The sequence below is a fragment of the Coloeus monedula genome (genome assembly GCF_965178545.1).
Source record: "Coloeus monedula genome assembly, chromosome: 23".
Lineage (NCBI taxonomy): Eukaryota > Metazoa > Chordata > Aves > Passeriformes > Corvidae > Coloeus > Coloeus monedula.
In genome coordinates this window covers 5,924,065-5,944,042 of record NC_138803.1, presented here as the reverse complement: position 1 = coordinate 5,944,042, position 19,978 = coordinate 5,924,065, and the positions used below count along the sequence as shown (strand labels likewise).

The following is a 19,978-nucleotide window of genomic DNA, read 5'->3' as shown; positions in this document are numbered from 1 at the left end:
TCCTTCACCCCAAGGGGCTTTGTGGGGTGGGAGTTAAATCCAATAGACAGTGTAACAACAGATCAAAGCTGCTTCAAAGCTGCTGCTCTGCGGGGTTTTCCCACCTTTGGCATCCCCTTGCTTGGGCTCGCCTCAGCACGTCTGGGGAACGGAGCCTTTTGAGCCAAGTTTTTCTCCACAGAGGAATCTGGTCAAAGGAGAATGATTGACCCATTTCGTTGCTCCGTTTCCTTTAGTTTCATTCATATTTGCTTTGTAACCCGACCCTTCAACTATTTCAAAGATAAACATCAGTCCAGAGGAGGCACAGTTTGGGAGCCTCGGGTCCTGGGTTTCCCATGGAATCCTCCTTGGTTACTCACCCGAGGCGAGGGCCGCACTGGCTCCTCCGTCACAGCCTGGGCCCCCTGGAGCTGGGACATCAGAGCCCCACTTCCCTCTGCCTTCAGGCCCGGGGGGTCAGGAAACCACAGTAATTAATCATAGAATCATGGAATGGTTTGGGTTGGAGGGGAGCTTAAAGCTCATCCAGTGCCACCCCTGCCCTGGCAGGGACACCTCCCACTGCCCCAGGCTGCTCCAAGCCCCGTCCAGCCTGGCCTTGGGCACTACCAGGGATCCAGGGGCAGCCACAGCTTCTCTGGGCACCCTGTGCCAGGGCCTTCCCACCCTCACAGTGAAAAATTTCTCCCCAATACCCAATCTAAATGTCCCATCTTTTAATTTAAAACCGTTCCCCCTTGTCCTGTCACCAAGCCTCTTAGCACCTCTTAACTATTTCTAATGCTTGTAGGGAGTTTGTGCTTGCACTATTTCAAGTCGTGCTTGTTGATAAACTTCAGCTTTCTCTCATGAAATCCGTGTCACAAGGACAGATGTTTCTTTCCATCATTACACCTTTTACGAGGTAATTGCAATGACAGCATCTTCTGCTGCAGTCGATGGGAAGCAATGGGCCCTTCGGTGTGAATTTATTAAGAAATAAAGATTTTATTAAAGAAATAACCACGGAGGAGCAGGCAACAGATGGCCCAGTGTGACCATAAATATTTGATTTGCAATTCTGTGCCCCTTATAGCAAACCTGATCAGTGAAAGCTCGCTGGGCAGCGGAGCCTCGCTGAGGCAGAATTATAGAGATTTCTCCATAATGCTCCCATCTGTCCTACAGACGGGATGGAGGGTGCCAGCTCCCCGTTCCGGGGTGCCGGGGACTCCCTGCCCGGCTCGGAGCTCATCGCCACGAACCGCCACGAGGTGGCCCCCGGGCCCCGCCGAGCCCCGCTCCGCCCGGGGCTGCGGCACCGGAGCCGCGCCGAGGGGCCGAGGCCCCCAGCCCTGCTCAGGGTGGGACCGTGCTGTGCCACCTCTCCCCGAGCCTCAGAGGGAGCCGTCCCGGTTCGCCCCACGTCACGCATTCACCAGGGAGTTGTGTCAGAGCAGGGTTAGGCTGCACATCGGGAGAAGGTTCTTCCCCCACAGGGTGGTGGGGTCTGCCATCCACCCGCCGCCCTTCCCACACACCCCACAGCAGAGCGAGAAGCACCATACGGGGTCCAACGTGGGAAGAACCCACCAAATCTGGGTGCTTTTTATCAAAAAACACAAAAAAACCACAAAACAAACCAACTCAAAAAACCGCCTATGACCACCAAACCCAGCAGCAGTGACCTCCGATCCTCAGCCAGGAGAAAAATCATCCGGATGAGAATGGGAACTGATTTTTCCCTCCTTCTACTCCCATTTCCAGAGTGAAAAAGCACTGGCTGGCAGCAGGCTCAGCCTTTGCATCTACGTGACAGAGGTGGCTGATCCATGAACGTGCTCTCCTCTCCATGGCAAGTAATGGACCAGATTGTTATTTGATTAGAGCAGAGTTACCAGGAAAAAATAGACCATGAAGATGAGGGTAATGATCATTAAGGCTGTGTGCATCCTGTTCTCGCTGAGTGGATTTGTGGGAGCACGAGGCTGGTGAAAAACTATCCCACTTAAAAAATGGTAATTCCTTTAAATAATCCCGTGTACTTTTAGGAGAGGAGTAATAGAGTTGAAAAGATGTTGTTAATCACCATTACAACTGTGAATGCCACTTGTAAAGCAACGGAAGGATTGAAATAAGGACAGGAGGTAGCACTGGAAGTTGCACCGAGGTTTTTTCCACCGTTCCCGGAGCTCCAGCTCAGCTCCCAGCAGCTGCTCCCAGGAAGTGGCTGCATCCCAGTGCCTGGAAGTGATCCTTGTGCATGGTTTGCAAACCTATTTATAAAGCACTGTGGGATCCTTCAGGATGAAAGGAGCTATTCTAACTCGGATTTATTTCCCAAAAATGCGACCACAAACTTTCTCCACTGCACCACTCAGGACGAGTCTGAGCAAGAGGGTTTTTATGGAGACCCTGTCTCCCAGCCCTGCCGGCGCACGGGATGTGTCTGCCTGGCAGCATCAGCCCCTTGCCAGGGATATTTGCCACGGGCACCACCCTTCCGCGGCAGCAGGGGATGGAGCGATGCCCCTTGGCACATGGTGGGAAGAGGCAGCAGCTCCAGGGCCGGGATTCCCGCCGGGGATTATCACCCTTGGGCTCCGGCGTTGCTCACATTCCCGAGCAGGACGGCTCCCCAGACCCTTCCCGCTGGACATTCCCGAGCTGACACACAGAGCCCGTGATTGCGAGACATGTCAGGAAATACTGCTCGGGATTAGGAGTGTCTGCCTCGTGGGGATGAGGATTTTCCTGCCCCTTTCCCAGCCAGCTGGGTGCTGGGCACACGGCGCAGGGCAGGGGACACACCACGGTCCCCAGACTCAGCAAGACCTGCTGACAAACCAGCGTGTCCTGGGTGCATCCTACAAGTGTCCACCCCAAGCAGTGACCCCCCATCTCAGGGAGGGTTTAGCACAAGGAAGTAGAACACTAAAAGCACCCAAAACCCCCCCAGCACTGACCCCTTACTCTGCTTTTCTCAACACAGGGATTTTTTTCCACCTGGAAACTGGATCCCGATTCATTCCCCACCAGATGATGCCAAATGTACTTCCCTAAGTCACAGTCACAAAAACCACCACTCAGAAATGTACAGGCCCTAAAATAATTGGCTTTAAAAGGGATGGAGCCCAGCTGACGATGGATCCCACAGATCCCACACCAGGGAAAACATAAGGCACAGGCTGGGGCAAAGGGACCCGGTTTTAAGGCCAGCACCCTGAGCTCCACTGTCCCTGGATGGGAGGTCACCCAGGCTGCAGAGGGATGACAAGGTAAGACCCTGGAGCAGGAGGAGGATCTTCACACCAGCTCCAACTCAACCTGGCACAACCCCCATGAGCCCTAAATGTGCCTTCTCTCCGTGCCACCTCCCAGACCACTTCTGTCTGCTGGCATCCACATATAACCCAAATCCCCGCTGCTCTGCCAGCACAGAGGAGGCATTTGTGTGACAAGATTATGGAGATTAGCCCCATTAGCATAAGCAGCTCCTGGGCTGGCCCTAATCCAGAGGGACATATGCAGCCCATGCGCTGCTGCTGCTGCCCTGGCTGTCCCGAAGGCCCCGCGGGAGATGGGAACAAGATTGTCACCCATGTCCCCGTGTCAGGGTGGGCACCCACAGATCCTCTCAGCTCAGCCCAGCCCCTGCAGCGCGATGGCCACGCTGGGTCAGGGGCTGGGGGACAATCCGAGAGGTGGCAATGACCCCACGCTGCCAGCACAGCCCTCCTGCCCTGCACAGGTGCTGCCGGCAGCGGGGCTGGCAGGGCTTCATCGGGGTTTCTGCCTAGAGTAGAAAAACACTTGGGCCACCGAGCGAGAGGCTAAAAGTGGCCGGGGTCAGGGCGAGCAGCTGCCGGGGCCGTGCTGGAAGGGCCGAGCTCAGAAAGGGCCGGAGCCGCCCCGGCGTGCTGAGCCCGAGCCGGCGGGATTGCATTGCACAGCCTGGAGCTGGCATGTGGAGCAGCCAGAAATAAACCTGTTTGTGTAGCAACTGGAAACACAGCAACGGCAGCGAGGTGAGGTGGGACTCTCTTTTCTGGGTTTTTGTTCGGGTTATTTTTTTGGGAGGCCAGAAATATTTCTTTCTTTGGGTGGGAGAGATTTGTTGTGAAGAGGTTTTTGCTTGGGATGAGAGGTCCCCGGAGCATCCACAGCCTGCAAGTGGCAGCAGGGTATCTCCATGGAGGTCTGGGACTCCCAGCAGCATCTTCATTGCCCTTTCCTGTACCACAGGCTTTAGGATGCTGGGGTGTGTGGAGAAAGGCTGGATACAGCACAGAGCGGAGCCAGCAGGATGCAGGGACAGGCTGGACCAGGTGTATCCCAAGATTTGGGGGACATCACTGACAGTGCTGCATTCCAGTCCCTTTCCAGCTGTTACTGCACCTTGTGGACAGGGAAAGGGAGTCAGGAATGATCTGGACTTCTTCAGATGGGCTCATAATCCTGGAGGACCCAGGATTGTGGCCACACAGCCCTGCAGTGGCAGGATCCAGGAGGACAGAGCAAGCTCTGAGGTCAGCAGACAGAAAATAGGAAAGATGGTCTGATTAAAGTGTCCAAAGCAGTTTTCTATAAAATAACCTTCCTGCAAGCACAGGGCAGAGCACAAGGTCACCCTGTGGCTGGGACAGAGCAGCAACAAAGCTCCCACCTCCCACCCCTGCTGCTGGTGGTGCTTAATCCCCTGGCAGTGCCATGTGGGAAGAGCTCTGCAAACGGCATCAGGGAGGCTGGAGACAGGGAAAGGACTGAAACTGGGCCCACCAAAAGCTGCATTTGTTGTGCCCTGTGGGAAGGTAAAACATCTTTCTGTAACGCTGCCAGGAAGGGCCATGGAACGAGACCAGAGCCTGAGAAAGCAGCTCATAAAGGCCAATTTCCCCACGGTGTGTAACTAGACCCAGCAGTGTGGGTGATGCATGAAGCTCTGGGTTTAGTTTAATAGGGAAAAAAAAGTCATCAAAGAATATTTAGAAGAGTTTGTGTCATTCTGGTGCATTTCCCATCACGTGGGGATGTGTCAAAGGATCACGCTTAGTCCTGCAAGTGCTGAAGAAGGGCCTGGAAATAGTTATAGCAGAGCATGTGATCCATTAGACAGGGGAAAAGAAGAAGAAAACCCAGCTTGGACATTCTGGCTCTCTCTTACCTTTCCTGTCACCTTATTTCTCCTCCTGGAAGCACAGGCTGAGAAATGAGAAATGAGATGACGAGGGAGGTGAAACGCTGCAGCCAGGCCATGTCACCAAGGCCTTGTCAGCTCAGCTCCACGCAACTGGTGCTGCTAAAACCTCCTGAATCAGCACCAGCTGGCTGGAAAAGGAAAGCTGGGCTGTTTGCTCCCCTCTTGCACCTCCCAAAATAACCAGCAGCTTCCCTGTCCTCACCCCCTCCAACTGCACACACCCCCAGCTTCCCCAGCACTCAACGTCCAGCTGGCGTGTCCGACCTCGTGCTCTCCGTGCCCCACAAGTGACCACATTGAAGGGGCATTTTTGAAGCTCACCAGGCTGTAAATGTCAGAAAAGTGTTGGAAAACACAGCTCCCCCCTCCCAGTGCCCAGGGTCCTGTGAGGACGTTGTGAGGGGCTGCAGGGCACCTCCAGCAAGGAGGAAAATCATCTCAAACCACCCCCACTGTTTCCACTTCTATCTCATCTAAAGAAGAAACAGAGCATAAAAAGGTGGGCAGCACATTTCTTCAGGCTCCTTCAGAAGTCTGAGGAGCTGCAGGGGCTGCCCAGCTCCAGCCTCTTTCTGTCCTGGGCCCAACAGGAGTCAGCAGCATCCAGACCAAACTATGCCGAGGGCTGAGCTCCACACAGGGAAACAGCAATGAAGGGAATTGTGCAGGGGATCTACAGGGGATCTACAGCTCCTGCCTCAGAGAGTCAGCTTCAGACAAAAAAAATTATCCCTCTCTGCTTGCTTGCCTGTATTAATTCGTGCTCATGGCTTTGGGAGCAGAGGAGTTCTGGTGTAAATTACTTGCACGACCTTTCCTGTTTGATGACTTTACAGCTGGCTGCTCACACCTCAAATATAATTTCATTTATGCCATCCATCATTAGCACCTGCTGGAGAGCCTGGCAGCTCCTGTCGTTGGTGCTGCTGTCGCCGGGGGCTGTGGCAGTGGCAGGACACAGGCTGGGCACACAGGGTCACTGCCCTGCGCAGCCCCGGGCAGTGCAGGACACAGCCAAGGACCCTGGGCATTCTCTGTCAGACCTGGGATAGGATTGAGTAAAATCCTTTTGTCCTTTCCTCCTTGCTTACCCGTGTCAGAACGAGCTCTGAGGCTCCTGCTGAGTGTGCCAGGGTGAACAGCATTTTTTCAGTTCCTTTCCCTGCCCTACAAGATCATCCTCATGTGGATGCCCACCACAAAGCCCTTGAAGGCCACAGCAGCCAAACTCCACTCTCCCAGCAGCTTCTTGGTTATGATTTCTTGCATTTCCATGTCCTCAGCAGCTGCCTCGCAGCCAGAACACCACCCAGGGCAAGACCTGGCTGAGTCATTTCTCATCCGGAGAGCCCCTTGCTCACATCCCCCCTGCCTGACACACTGCAGCTGAGGTGTTCTCTCACTGCAACTCCAACTGTGAAGGAATTCCTACTAAACCCAGCCCGGTTTGTGGCTCTGGTCTGTAAAACCGCCTCCAACAGTCCCTTCTGTGGGCTAATCAGGCATGTGCTTTATTGCTCTCAATCCCTTCTCGGCTATGCTTAATTACACTTAATTATTGTAATCACGGTCTCTGCCTTCCTACCTACAACCCACCAGCCCAGCAGAACAATCCTCGGCGATACTGCTGCGCTTGTAATGCCGAATTCCAGAGCTTCCGAGCCGGCGGGAGGAATGCAAACCCTTACATGGCTCCGCTCCTCTGCCAGAGGCTGGGGCTGCCTCTCCCTCGGCTGTAGAAAGCTCCTCTCAGCGCTTAAGAATGGACAGACTTAATTCGGGCAGCTATTCCATCCCCGCAGACAAAGGAAACAAGCCGGAGCACACTTAAGGAGCAATTATTTAAATCCCCCTGTCTGCAAGAGGCGAGGGGGGGGGAAGCTGCTCGTGCCAACAATCCCCTCTCCCTGCGGCTCCCCAGAGCCACATCCCAAACTCTCCTTCGACTCCTTATAAGTTCAGCTTTCCCCAGATGTCTCAGGGCACGGCTGTCTGCATCTGCACCCGGTAGATCCCGTTTATCATTCCCCCATAAACACTGGGGAGAGAGGGATGGGACCACAGGAAAAAATCCGGTCAAGAACATGTGGTTTGTTCCTGGGTTTTACATCCAAAATCCAAGGGAAGAGAGCGATCCTCAGAGGGAAAGGCGCTTCTGAGCATCTGCGCACGTGGCTGTCCCAAAAAGTGTTTGCAAAGCCCATTAGGCTAACGTGAGAAGAGGAAAGAAAACAGCCCCGAAGCTGCCACGAGGAGCTGAGCTTACAAAAACCATCGGATTGAACCACCCCAGCACCAGCACTCCGAGCTTGCTCGCTGATGCTTCAAGAAAACCTAATTAGGGGCAAAATCCTCCTCTTTGGTTCACACAGCCCCTTCCATGAGCAGGGACACCTTCCACTACTCCAAGCCCTGTCCAGCCTGGCCTGGGACACTTCCAAGGATTCAGGGGCAGCCACAGCTGTGCCAGGGCCTCGCCACCCCCGGTGAAGTTTTTCCCCAATATCCAATCTAACCCTGCTCTCTTCCAGTTTGACGCTCTTCCCTCCTGTCCTGACACTACAATAATTAATAATAATTGGAATACACCACACGACTGATGAACTCCAGGCTTCTGCTCCCCATCTTTGTGCAGATTCAGGTTTTTACCAACATCCCTCAGCACGATTTTGTCAGGCAGAAAGAGGTGGACGCAGCTTTGGTGTGGGATTCCCCAGCTCCTCCGCTGGCACCAAACATTATTTCCCCTCCCAGCGCCCGGCGCAGCTCAGACAGCAGAATTTGGGAGACAATACCTTATCATGTTACATCAACAAGCACTAAGCAGGGCAGATAAGATTAGTTTTTTAATCTGAGGTGCTGTGTTTGAGAAAATGACACTCAGCCCCTCTCAGAGAGTGTCCCATGGACTCACGGCAGACTGGACACAGAGCTACACATATTTATATACATGTTCCACAAAGACATCTAAATCTCACCATATATTTTGTTTTTACTGTTTTCAGCTTGCAAACTTTAAAAAAATCAGATATTTGCCATTCACCCACATTAAAATGAGGCAAAAAATCCCTCAGTGTTGTCTGCACACTCTGTGTGTGTAACACACGTGGTTTAGTCACACAGGTTGTAGCTGGAGACCTTTTATTGCAGCATGATTTCATCTTCAAACCATCCCAATATCCACTTGTGTACAGTAAGTTACCCATTTATAGGTTTCTAATAAAAGCAAATCTTCCCTAAGTGGCTATTACTGGATTTCTCCTTTCAGCCTGGGGATAAGCAGGATTCTGGGCTTTAAAAAGCTCTCTAGTGAGCTGAATAAGAAAGTGACACTGAAGAATGTCATGGCAAAACTCTGGTGTGTTCTAATTACAGCACTGTTAACGAGAGGAACATTTGTCAGAGCAGAGCTTCATCACGTTTAGCACAGACACAGAAACCTCCCACTCACACAGTGACAATTTTCTCTCCTCTCTAGGCAGATGCCACAGGAGGTGGTGCCTGCCAGCACAAGGTAAGTTCCACCATCTGGAAAAAATTATTACTTTTTTTCTTGTTTTCCTTTTTAATCAAGGACTTTGAGGAATCTGCACACTCGATTGCTAAAGAAAATTATGCATTTATTTTCTTTTAAAAATGACCCAAAGTACAACTTTAAGAAATCTGCTCATTACATTTAGATACATAGTTTGAGACTGACTGATTTCCAGAGGGTTCCTCCACAGTGATATCCACGTGCACTTCCAAAGTTTTCCACATTCCCCACCCTATTACACCTCATCACAATATTTATAATAAATATTGTGCAGATTCTGAGGATGCTGACATTCAGTTTGAACATCTGCAATGTGTCAGAACCCCTGAACAGGAACTTGGTTGCAGCGAGGCAGATGGAGGCTGGTAAAAGCCTGAGTGCTGTGTGGGGGCTGCCTGAGCCTGCCAGCCCCTCTGCTGGTTTGGAATAAAACGTCCAGGACAACGTTCAGCTCTTCACAAGGAGCCTTGGATTTCACCTGGTACAGGGGCAGTTACAAAGCTGAGCGGCATCGGTGGCATTTCAGAACACGAGGGCTCTCTGGTGGCATGGAGGAGGTGTATTTATTCCCTTCATTGAATTAATAGAAAAATAAAAATCAAGTGGTGTCTGTGCCCTTGTGGCTCTGCACAGGTCCCTGACAGGAGGGGGCAGCCAGGGGGGATTTGGGATCTTATCGCAGGGAACAGGGACAGGAGGAGAGGGAACGGCCTCAGGCTGGGCCAGGGGAGGCTCAGGGTGGAATTTCAGTAGGAATTTCCTCATGGAAAGGGTGGTCAGGCCTTGGCAGGGGCTGCCCAGGGAGGTTTGGAGTGCCCATCCCTGGAGGTGTCCAATGACTGGACATTGGTCTGGGTGACGAGGTGGGGATCAGGCACAGCTTGGAATTGATGATCCTGGAGGGCTTTTCCAGCCTCAGCGATTCCAGGATCCTGTGAAGCACCAAATACAAACTCACACCATGCAGCTCCCAAACCTGCCAGGAACCCACAGCTTCGAGCACCCAGCACCTGCAGAAGCCACAGGATTTTTCATTAAAGTCTTTGAGCACAGTTTGTTTTCAGTCTCAGCTGGTGCTGCACACAAGTCCCGCAGATCTTTCCATATTATTTTGGCTCTCCACTTCCACAACGGAATTAAACTTTGGCAGGCAGGGGATTTGTATCATTTCAGCAGAGATCTCTGGGTGCAGCATCAGCCTTTTGCTTGTGTGCCCGGGATTAGCAAGACATTGCTGAGATCATCATATATATGTTTCACAGCCAGGATAGCTATTGGTATTAAACAAGAAAAAAACCCAGGAGAGCTGCAGCCTGCAGTGAGCAGCCTTTTAAAAAGGACCCTGTGCTTGTTTGAGAGGTAGTTTTGAAGAAGATCACTGCAAAGAAGTTCTACAGCTGCTTAAAAAGATTTCAACCGCATGAAAATCCTAGCAGGTAAAAAAGATTGTAAGCAACACACTCATTATTCTCCCGCAAAGGTTGTGTTAAATCTGCCTAATTAATTTGCTGGGAATTCTTAGGTCACTGGTCAGCCAGGATTCCCATTCCAGTCAGCTGGGAGAATAAAAAACACCAGTGAGGAGGGTCTGTGGTACCCAGAAGATCTCTAGATTTGGGCTTGGGTCTTTCAGATGTGCTGCTCCTGCATTGTCACTGATTTATATAAAAATACTGCTGAGCCAAACAGGTGAAACTGCAGACAGTTATTTGCACCTCTCACAGGGCAATAAAACATTATAAAGCAGCATTTTAAAACAAGTTTGGGTGACTTTTAGGAATGCAATGCCTGATTTTCTGCAAACAGAAGTGTTTTGCATGTGTTCTGTGGTAACTCCTGAGGAGAACGTCTCAGGTGCCAGTGCTGGCGGATCAACAAAGCAAAGCTACCACGAAAATAAAAAGGGCTCTTAATCTATTCAGACATTTTTAGTTTTGGGATACTTTCAACATTCTCAGCAGTAGCACAACTGATGACAGTGATGGACTCTGGTGATTTCAGGCCCCACCAGTGTTTGGCTTTCCCAAAAACAAGTGTGGCTTTGAGGCTTGGCCATATCTGGTGAGCACAGAGACTGTCTCACACAGAGACTGTGACCGCCCCTGATAAATGACACAGCCCACGGTCCAACCCACCACGTGGGGCTGGAAAACTCCTGCTCCAATTCACAGGGAACTCAACAAGTCTAGGTTTTGCAGGGATGGTTTCTCAGAGGATATTTATTGCCTCACCTGGAGGGCTCTCCCAGTTTGGGAATTCTGCATCAAACAATTCACCAACAGCAAACGTTTTCTAAAGAAATTTGGGATTAGTGATTGGAAACAAGACCCCAATGTTCTCAGCTATGTTTCCCGGGCTAGGAAGATGTTTCCAACCCAGTAAATATCTGCTGAGGCTGCTTCCTTTTCTTTTTCACCCAAATTAGCAATTCACTTAACTACATATTTGATTTTTAAATATGGCAGTCCCAAGTAAGTAAGATCCAGTCTTAAACAAACACCTCCTGCAGTCAGGGCATGCTGAACACTTTTCCTAGATGAAAAACCACGGTTTTGCCAGTTAATTGCTTTATCTGCAGTTTCACAGCCCCAGCCTTAAGCAAAACTACTGAGTTCTGCACCAGAGCTGCCACAGGAGGCATTCCCTCACACTCACTTCTTCCCACAAGTCACAGAATTTATTATTCTACACTTGGCACTTTAGAGACAAAATGGTTTTAGAACCAGGACCCTGCAGTGTGTCCTGAGCCCTGTTTGTACAGCTCCCAGCACACCAAGACCACTCCTCCTGCCAGGCTCCAGCACCAGCATCACCTCATATTCTCTCTGTAAAATACTTCTCCATGCATCTTTCCTACCAAGCTTTTGCTCCTGAAAGGTTCCTTTCTCCTCACTCACCTGGTGTATTTTGGTAAAAGAAATGTAAAGGGCAGAAAAGGAAGAAGATCATCTCTGGCTTCTGAAAACATGCCAAATCTATTAGAGATTCTACTAAAATCAGTGGTATCTTCTGCCACTTCCCTCCAGAATCCACTTCCCTGGTTCTTCATTCAAATAAAACTTCACTCAGCCAAGCAAAATAAAAAATGCCAGCCCTGTGTTGTTGCAAGTGACCCATGAGCAGCCCATCCATGCTGGTTGCTGCACGGATAAAGGCCAGACTGTTATTTTAATATCATTACTAAGCTAATTGAGTTGACACTTGTAAAACAAAGCAGCTCAGAAAAGCTCCACACACAAGAACCTCCATTTAAACTCCTGGGAACCTCAGTTTAAAGTCCTTTGGAGCTTTGGCTGTGTCTTTTTGAGGTTTTCTGCAGGCCTCCGCCCAGTGTTGTAATGACCCAGAGAAGCCAGAGCAGCCCCATCTCCTCAGGGGAAGGGTCTCCTACTCAACATTTGCTCACCTTATCTTTAAAATCACCCCGGTAACTCCTTTGTTTGCATACTGAAAGTCTCCTTCCTTTAGCATTCAAAACCTGCTGCAGAGAAAGTAATTACATTTAAAACCTTCTGTTCATAAAAGCTCTAAATTGCATTTAAAGTCCTGCTCAGGTACCTGGCAAGGGATCAGATGGTTTTGGAGATGGACTCGGGCCATGAGGCTCCAAGAAGGAACAACCCCAACAAGCTGTGGTTGTGACAGGTCACACCACCCTGGCATGTTCTGGGAAGATAAAGGAAGAGGAAATACAAGCTCATGTAGTTCAAGAGTGAGAAAACGTAGGCACCCAAAGGCCTGAAGGAAGGCAATTAGAAACAAAGCAACTCTTCCCATAAAATATTTCCATTTAGATCCGCCAGTTCTTGCACCTTTTCGGTCTTTCCTGGTTGTGTTTCCAGACATTCTGCTGAGATTTCAGAGCACACTCCCAATTGTTAATGTGTGTTCCCCCCTCCCTCATTTTCTAGTCACAGCCCTGGGCCTGAAAAAGTCTTACTTGTCTGACAGGGGGTGGCATGTTTGTATTTTTATTAAAAGAGCTTCATGTAATCCAATGGAATTCACTCTACACAAAGAGATAATATTTTGCAATTACCAGAATCTCAAACATGGATATAAACCAGCTCTTGAAGTCCAACATTTTTGTTTTAGAAACACAGGAAAAACAAAGACACACACACCTGGCAGAACTGCTGATGGAAATCTGAGCTCCAAAGAAACAGGTAATTCAACCATTACCTGAACAAACTGGCTCACACTTGTGATGGACCAGGCCTGATCCCAAATTCCCCTACAAGCTTTCCATAGATTTTTAGGGGGAAATAGCAAGTGTTACAGAAATTAGTAGTTTCATTTAGATATATCCTGTGTTTCATGGCAGTTCTATGCTCCTTCGCAATTTTATCATCTGAGTATTTTCTTTTCCAAGAATAAATTCCTTTGGTGTCTACATCCCATCACATTTTTTAAAATCCCAGGATAGATAAGGGAAAAGCAATGCAGAGAAATAAAATTCTTCAAACTTAAGCAATTTGCAAGTAAGTTCCTAATGCATTACATGAATGCATTTGTGCTTTTGACACGAGATTTAAAAACTTTCCCCCAGAACAAAAAGAGTTCAGCTGGAGATAACTGGAAACATGTAGTTTAAATCAAGTTCCTTGCCTGTCTTAAGCTAAAGAACCTGTTAAACCATGATAAGAAATGGTTTGATTTCATTTTTCAACAGCACATCTGCCAAACTGTCCCTGCAGCCCCCAGCTGAGCTGAACCCTCAGCAGTGGAATATGCACCAGGTGTGTGGAGCAACTGGATAGAAGTTAGCCCTTGAATGTGTACATTTTTGACTGATCTTCCAGTACTCCAGACTGAGCCTCTAACAAAAAGTAAATCCATTAAAACCCTCTGCATTTAATTTCCTCCCACAGCATGAACAGACAGTTAACACACGAGGGGTATATCCTGGGAACCCATCACTCCCCACTAGCTGACCAGTTTGGGGAGCACAGTACACAGGGGGATGTTGCCACTGGCATCACTGGCCAGATTGGCCCTCAGCTTGTTGGGGATCCCAGCCACAGGAGGCAGCTTGTTGGCAATTCCTTGGAAGGAACCTGAATAGCTCGAAATCCGTCTGCTGGAGCTTTTCTCCAAGCCGGCTGCTTTGGGCACCCGTTTGCAGATCCAGGGGTGCCGCAGGGCCTGGCTGGGAATCATGCGTGCAGAAGGATCCCAGCTGAGGCATTCCTTCAGGAAGCCAATGAACAAGGGATCGTCACAGCCCTTCAGAGCTGTCACCCAGTCCTTGTTCCCCGGGGCACCCCGGACCTTGCCCCGGCGCGAGCGGCTCCCGCCCAGGGTCACCTTCCCGTCCGGCTGCGTCAGCACCGTGCAGTAACGGGGGTGACCCTTGGAGTTGATGAAGTTCTTGGCTCGCTTGGATTGATCCAAAAGCTTCTGAGGTGGCATTCCGAGAAGTTCCATCATACAGGCCAGCTGGTCTGCCTCGTCCTCTCCAGGGAAAAGAGGGTAGCCAGTCAAAAGCTCCACCAGAATACAGCCAAAACTCCACATGTCTATGGGCATCCCATAGCGGCTTCCCAGGATCACCTCTGGCGCCCGATAAAACCGGGACTGGATGTATGTGTAGACTCTTTGGTGCTCAAAACAGCTGGACCCAAAATCAATAACCTTGATTCCACTCCTCCCTTGCTGTTTGAGGAGGATATTTTCTGGCTTCAAGTCACAGTGGATGATTTTGTTTCTGTAAAGGGCATCCAAACACTGCAGGATGGAGTGAGCGAACTTCCGAACCAGCTGGAGGCTGAAGCCCTGAAACTTATTCCTTTTGATCAGCTCATACAGGTTCATACTCAACAGTTCAAAGGTCATGCAGATGTGGTTCCGGAAGGTGAAGCTCTCCAGCATGTGGATCACATTCATGCTGCCTGTTTTATCCTGCTTCTTCAGGTGCTCCAGGATCCTGATCTCTTCGGCGGCTTGGCGATGGAACCTCTTCTCATTGCGAACCATCTTTAAGGCCAGGTGTTGGTGGAGTTTGTGATCATAGACTTTGGCAACCTGTCCAAAACTGCCCTTGCCAATGATTTTGAGCACTTCATACCTGTAAGCCAGGTGGTCGTGGGGCACGTGGATGTAGCTGCCTTGGTCATCGTCGTAGCCGCTGTTGTTGGGGCCGCCGATGACCCCCTGCCTCTTTTTGGCAGATGGCCCCACAAAGTAAATCTCGGAGAAATTAAAGATCTCCTGCTGCTCATAGGCTGACAGCTGATGTTTGAACTGTTTGACAGCTTGCTCTGGAGCTTGGGAAACGGCTTTATGTGCTTTCAAGGAGTTTCCATTGCCTCTAGGACCCAGGGTCTCTAGGGTTTTCTCTTTTGTCAAGGAAGGGAGAGCTCTTTCTGGAGTAAGGCCTGCAGACTGAAGAGTGCTGCTTCTTCTGTTGCCAGAGTCCTCAAATAGCTGCTCCACTTTGACCTGATTTCCAGTCAGAGAGTGATCCTTCATCATGAGTTTGCTGATAGAAACCTAGAGAGAAAAAAGAAGGAGTTTAGTTTATCTTTTAAAGCACAGATTAAAAATAAAATCACTACCAGCGCAAAATGAGTAACACCAATGAGTTTGGCATTTATTAGGAACACATATAAAGTGCTGGACTAAATTCAATTACAAGCACAATTATAGAAGGGTACACAAAGAGAAAGCAACTCACTGAAACAGCACTTGTGCTTTTAAATCCAGAAGGGGAAACCTTAGACAAAGACTCAAACCACCACAAAATACCTATCTCTAGTCTGCAAAGAGCCAGGGAACAGCTATGTTTAGCTTCAAACGTGGGTGCAGCAGCACAACCATCGACAGATGCAACCTGCACCTGTCTGGAGCATGGAATGGAACGTGGACGTGCAGAGAAGGGGCAGGAATATTGCACAGCCAGGCTGCCAAAGGAAGACAAAGCAGCACCAGCAGGTGACATATGGCTGGTGTGAGCCAGCTGCACCAGGAGCAGAAGGATGGCAGGGCAAGGCAAGGTAAACCATCCTTTAAAAAAAAAATAATTGTGGGGTTTTAATTTCAAGAGGAAAACATCATTATATCCAAAACTCCCTCTGAAATCATGGTGGAATTATAGAATACTGTGGGCTGGAAGGGACCCACAAAAGCCATCCAGTCCAGCTCCTGGCCCTGCACAGGACACCCCAAAATCCCACCCTGTGCCTGAGAGTGGTGTCCTGGAGCTCTGGCAGCCTTGGGACTGTGCCTATTCCCTGGGGAGCCTGGGCAGTGCCCCCACCAACCTCTGGAGGAAGAAGAACTTTTGTCCAACCTAAACCTCGCTGACACAGCTCCAGCCATTCTCTTGGGTCCTGTCACTGGCCACAGAGGGAAGAGAGAGCTGCACAACTCCCTGAACACAGACCTGGAAGCTTTGAATAATCAAGAACACCTCCCACTCCAACTCAGCTGAGAGCAGTCTGCAAGCACTCCCTCTTACCACCATGTGCTGAAATATTTACATCTGAAACAAAGCCATACAAGGTGAGAAAAACACTGTGAAATTTTCCAAGCTTGTCAATTTTACAATTTAGGAAATGCTGAACTCCCTAGAGGTCAGCTCCCCACTAGCACAGCAGTTAGTCCCTTTTCTGCTTGCTGGCACTCCTTGCTGAGAGGCAGCAGAGGTGTTGTCCCAGCCCAAGCAGAACTGAAGAAGCCCTGACTGAAGGAGAAACATCTGTTTTCCATTTTATCCTTTAATCTAAAAATAAAGATCTCAGACACATGCCAAACCGAATCCCTGAAAACCAAAATAACTACACAGGAATCAAACAAAAAATATAAATAAACCTGCAGCCCCACAGCAATAAAACCAAATTCCTTTTTAGTTACATCCAGTCCAACATCTCGGCACGGTCAGCAAATCAGGGAAGTGAATGTTCTCGCCAAAGCCAACTACACACAGCTCATAAAAGAGGCTGTTTGTTGGTGCTGCCCTGAAACGCTATTCTTGCTCCCAAGCCCCAAGAAACGGGCATTTCCTACAGAAGTCAGTCCTTATCAACATGGATAGATCCTACCAAGTCCCACTCCTCCTATCAACCCCAAAATGCAGTGTACTGGGAGGGACACGCCTTGCCAGAGTCTTAAATAAAAACAACAGAGCCCAGCCCTGGGAACTCAGAATAAACGCCTTTTTCTTGGAGCCTGGCTGAACCCCCGAGATAAGAATGACATTTCTTCAGAGCTGGCTCAAAGACTCTTCAGTCCAGCAGACTCAAACAGAAAGTTTACAAACAAACAGAGGATGTAAACACAGAACTAGGGTCACACTTGTTTAAATACTCTCTACGCAAGAGCAGTAGCAGCTCTGCTCGTGCTGCAGTTCATACCAAACATTTTGTACCTTTGAATCCCTAAATAAACAAGGAATTCATGATTCCATTTATCCTGGAACGATTTCTTAATGAAGGAATTATGGCTTTGGATTTCAAACCTGACTCAACGGTAGTAAGGTCTCAATTTTCATTCTTAGAGGACTCCCAAAATCAGTTGCCACATGATGGTGAGACACAAATATAGCTCCATCTTCACTTGAACTCAGAAGAGCTGCACTCAAAGTCAGATGACTCCTGGGTAACACCAGCTTTCTTTCAACAGCTTTATTTTACAAATCACAGGCTCCCCAGGTCTTGGGTTTTATTGCTGAAGTGCTACCAGCAGGCAAGAAATGAGGCTGACAACACCAGTGGCACCCTGCTGAAAACTCTCACTTACAAAACTTCATTTTCATTGACAAGGAAACAGTTAATGCAATTCCTACACAACTGTTTTTCAGAGGTTTTCTGAACGCTGAATGAAACAGACTGAATTCCACCCCTGTATTCCAAAGGAGGGAGACTTTCTGTTCTCTTGCAGGCTCAGATGAAGGAATGGGCAGCTGCAGTCACCAGGACTCCTCAATTCTCATTGTAAGTGTATTACATCGTAATAAAAAACATTGCAAGAAGGAAACTGAAAATCCAGGTATTTTCCCATTAAAAGTGAGCAGCATCATTTTCAGCCTCAGCTCCTGCTTGCCTGATACCACTGAGGCTGGATTTTATTGATACATCACCATGTAAACTGGGCAATCCTTAATCTTGCCCTAAGAAGTTAACTTAAGGCTTCAGGGATAAAACAGACAAGTCAAACAAAATATTCACGGATTTATATTTGTATTTCACTGGATAGTTCCACTCTACTGACTTGTCACACTACAGCTTAAAACGCTGCAGCTGAAATGTTCCCATATTCCTGCAAACAAAATAACCCCAGCCCACTACTCTTCAAATTCCTTCTGCTCCCCGTCAACATTGCCAAAAACGGAAAATAAAACAGACTTACACCCCTGAGTTTGCACAGACCAAATCTGTTACAACAAAATCCCACAAGGTGGTGACTTTCAAATGCATCTTACTCAGGGCAATGTCTATTTTCACTTTTTAGAGAGTGAGAGGGTTTTTTTTAAGCTTAAGCTCCTTCCCTTCTGCCAGAACTCAACAAGAGCCAGAACACATTTCAAACCCATCTAAAGGACAGAGCAGGGTACGAAGAAAGTACAGCTGAACATGACCACTACGGAACCAATTAAAGGAAAAAAAATCTCCCAGCTCCACATCTGCTGAGGGAAGAGAGTCCTGGTGAAAAAGCCTGGCAACACCTTCCTCTCATAAGGAGCTATTTTGGTAGCAAAAGAAGTGACAGATAATGCCCAAGTTTTCAGAGCAGAAAGATACTTTTGTGAGACGTTTGGCAGCCACACAGACTCACACTGCTCCTTCTGCTGCTCCTATGCACTTATCCGTCAGAATTTTCATGAGGGAAACCAAAATGGAAACGTGCAGGAGGAGGCAGAGCAAAGCGTGTGCGGATTTACTTATCAGAGTACAAGGTGACACGGTAGAACGCTTCAGCCCTTTGTAAAGCAACTTTTTTTGATTAAAACATGAGCTGAGGGCAGTAAGATGGGATTCCCGAGGCTGCCAGCAAGTTCTGCTGTGAACACAGCACATCATTTTCATGTTCAGGAAAAACAATAACGTTAAGAAGCCACTACAAAGCTGCAAAATCCCTCTTTTAAAATTTATTCTCTGTAGGGAGGTGTGAGACCCCTGGATAGTTCTCACTGCCACACAACACAGCGTTAAGACACAGAAGACTTCAAAATACTCACATGAGGTCTTGAAAGGCAAGGAAGTCCTGAAGGGCTCTGTTCTTCATTTGTAGGCTCTGGGTATCTACACTCATCTATCCTCATATAGGAGTCATATAATCCATCTCCAATCCTGGCTGGAAAGGTCCCACATACAAACCAGTTATTCACAACAACTCACATTGACAGAGAGAGCCAAATGCTAAAATGCAGCACCCTTAGCACATTTTAACCTGTGAAATCATTGATTCTCCTTCAATCATTAAATGATCTTCAGTACTTAACTATATTTTCATACCACAAGAGTGCGATGCTTCTGGGGAATCTTAATTCGAGATACTTTTAATTTAGAGGTTCTTTTTTGTTAATCAACTTCTGCACTGCAAAAAACACATCCCTAAGAAACATTAACCACCATTCTCCCCGCCTCCCCCTTAATCGGGATAATCCCAAATGAGCTGAAAACGAGCAAACACTTAAACACTTGATAGGACTATCCTTTAAAGCAGGTTATCCCTTAAAAATGAGATGTGGGAATTACAACTGGCTGCAAAAACGGGGGAAGAAGAAGAAAAAAAAAAAAAAAAAAGGCGGCGTCTCTCGCTGTCGGCCACGCTCAAGAACTTAAAATCGCAACGCCTATCGCGACAGAGCCGACGAACGGCTGGGACCACGCGGGGGGCTCGGCGGCCCCTGACCCAAACCGCATCTCCCCCTTCCCCCCCAGCCCCGCGGGACCCCCGGCCGCCTCCTCCTCCTCCTCCTCCTCCTCCTCCTCCTCACCCGCTGCGAGGGGCCCGTCCGGCTTCCTGCCCAGCAGCATCGTGTCGGGGGGGCCCCGGCGCGGGCCCCATGCCCGGCGGTGCCGCTGCCCAGCGCGGCCGCTCGGCCCCGGCCCGGCCCGGCCGTTGCCCCGGGAACGGCCCCCGCCCGCCGCCCGCCCGCCCGCGCCTGCGCAGCGCCGCCGGGGCGGGTTCCGAGCCCGCCCGGAGCTGCGGGGGCTTCTCGCTCCAAAGGCGCTCCGTGGGACCCCCGCGCACCGCGGAGCGCTCGGCCTGCAGGGGAGGAGGCTCGGCACGCTGAGGCGTGTAAGGAGCCCTCAGTG

The 19,978-nt window shown here is 49.4% G+C and overlaps 1 protein-coding gene across 1 annotated transcript; it reads right to left on the bottom strand.

Moving 5' to 3' along the window:
• Nucleotides 1-10,918: 10,918 nt before the first annotated feature.
• Nucleotides 10,919-19,782, bottom strand: DYRK3 (dual specificity tyrosine phosphorylation regulated kinase 3). The gene is made up of 3 exons (XM_082296149.1): nt 19,657-19,782; nt 18,895-19,010; nt 10,919-15,209 (listed from the first exon to the last, which is right to left on the bottom strand). The coding sequence occupies exons 1-3, from the start codon at nt 19,694-19,696 to the stop codon at nt 13,644-13,646; spliced, it is 1,722 nt and encodes a 573-aa protein (XP_082152275.1). The 5' UTR covers nt 19,697-19,782; the 3' UTR covers nt 10,919-13,643.
• Between the last annotated feature and the right edge of the window lie 196 nt (nt 19,783-19,978).

Excerpts from the sequence above, each read along its gene's own strand:
- DYRK3 (XM_082296149.1), bottom strand. The coding sequence starts at position 19,696 with ATGCTGCTGGGCAGGAAGCCGGACGGGCCCCTCGCAGCGG. Across the intron at positions 19,011-19,656 it reads GGACGGGCCCCTCGCAGCGG|CCAGGATTGGAGATGGATTA; the intron begins GTGAGGAGGAGG and ends GGACCTTTCCAG. Across the intron at positions 15,210-18,894 it reads CTTGCCTTTCAAGACCTCAT|GTTTCTATCAGCAAACTCAT; the intron begins GTGAGTATTTTG and ends TTTTCTCTCTAG.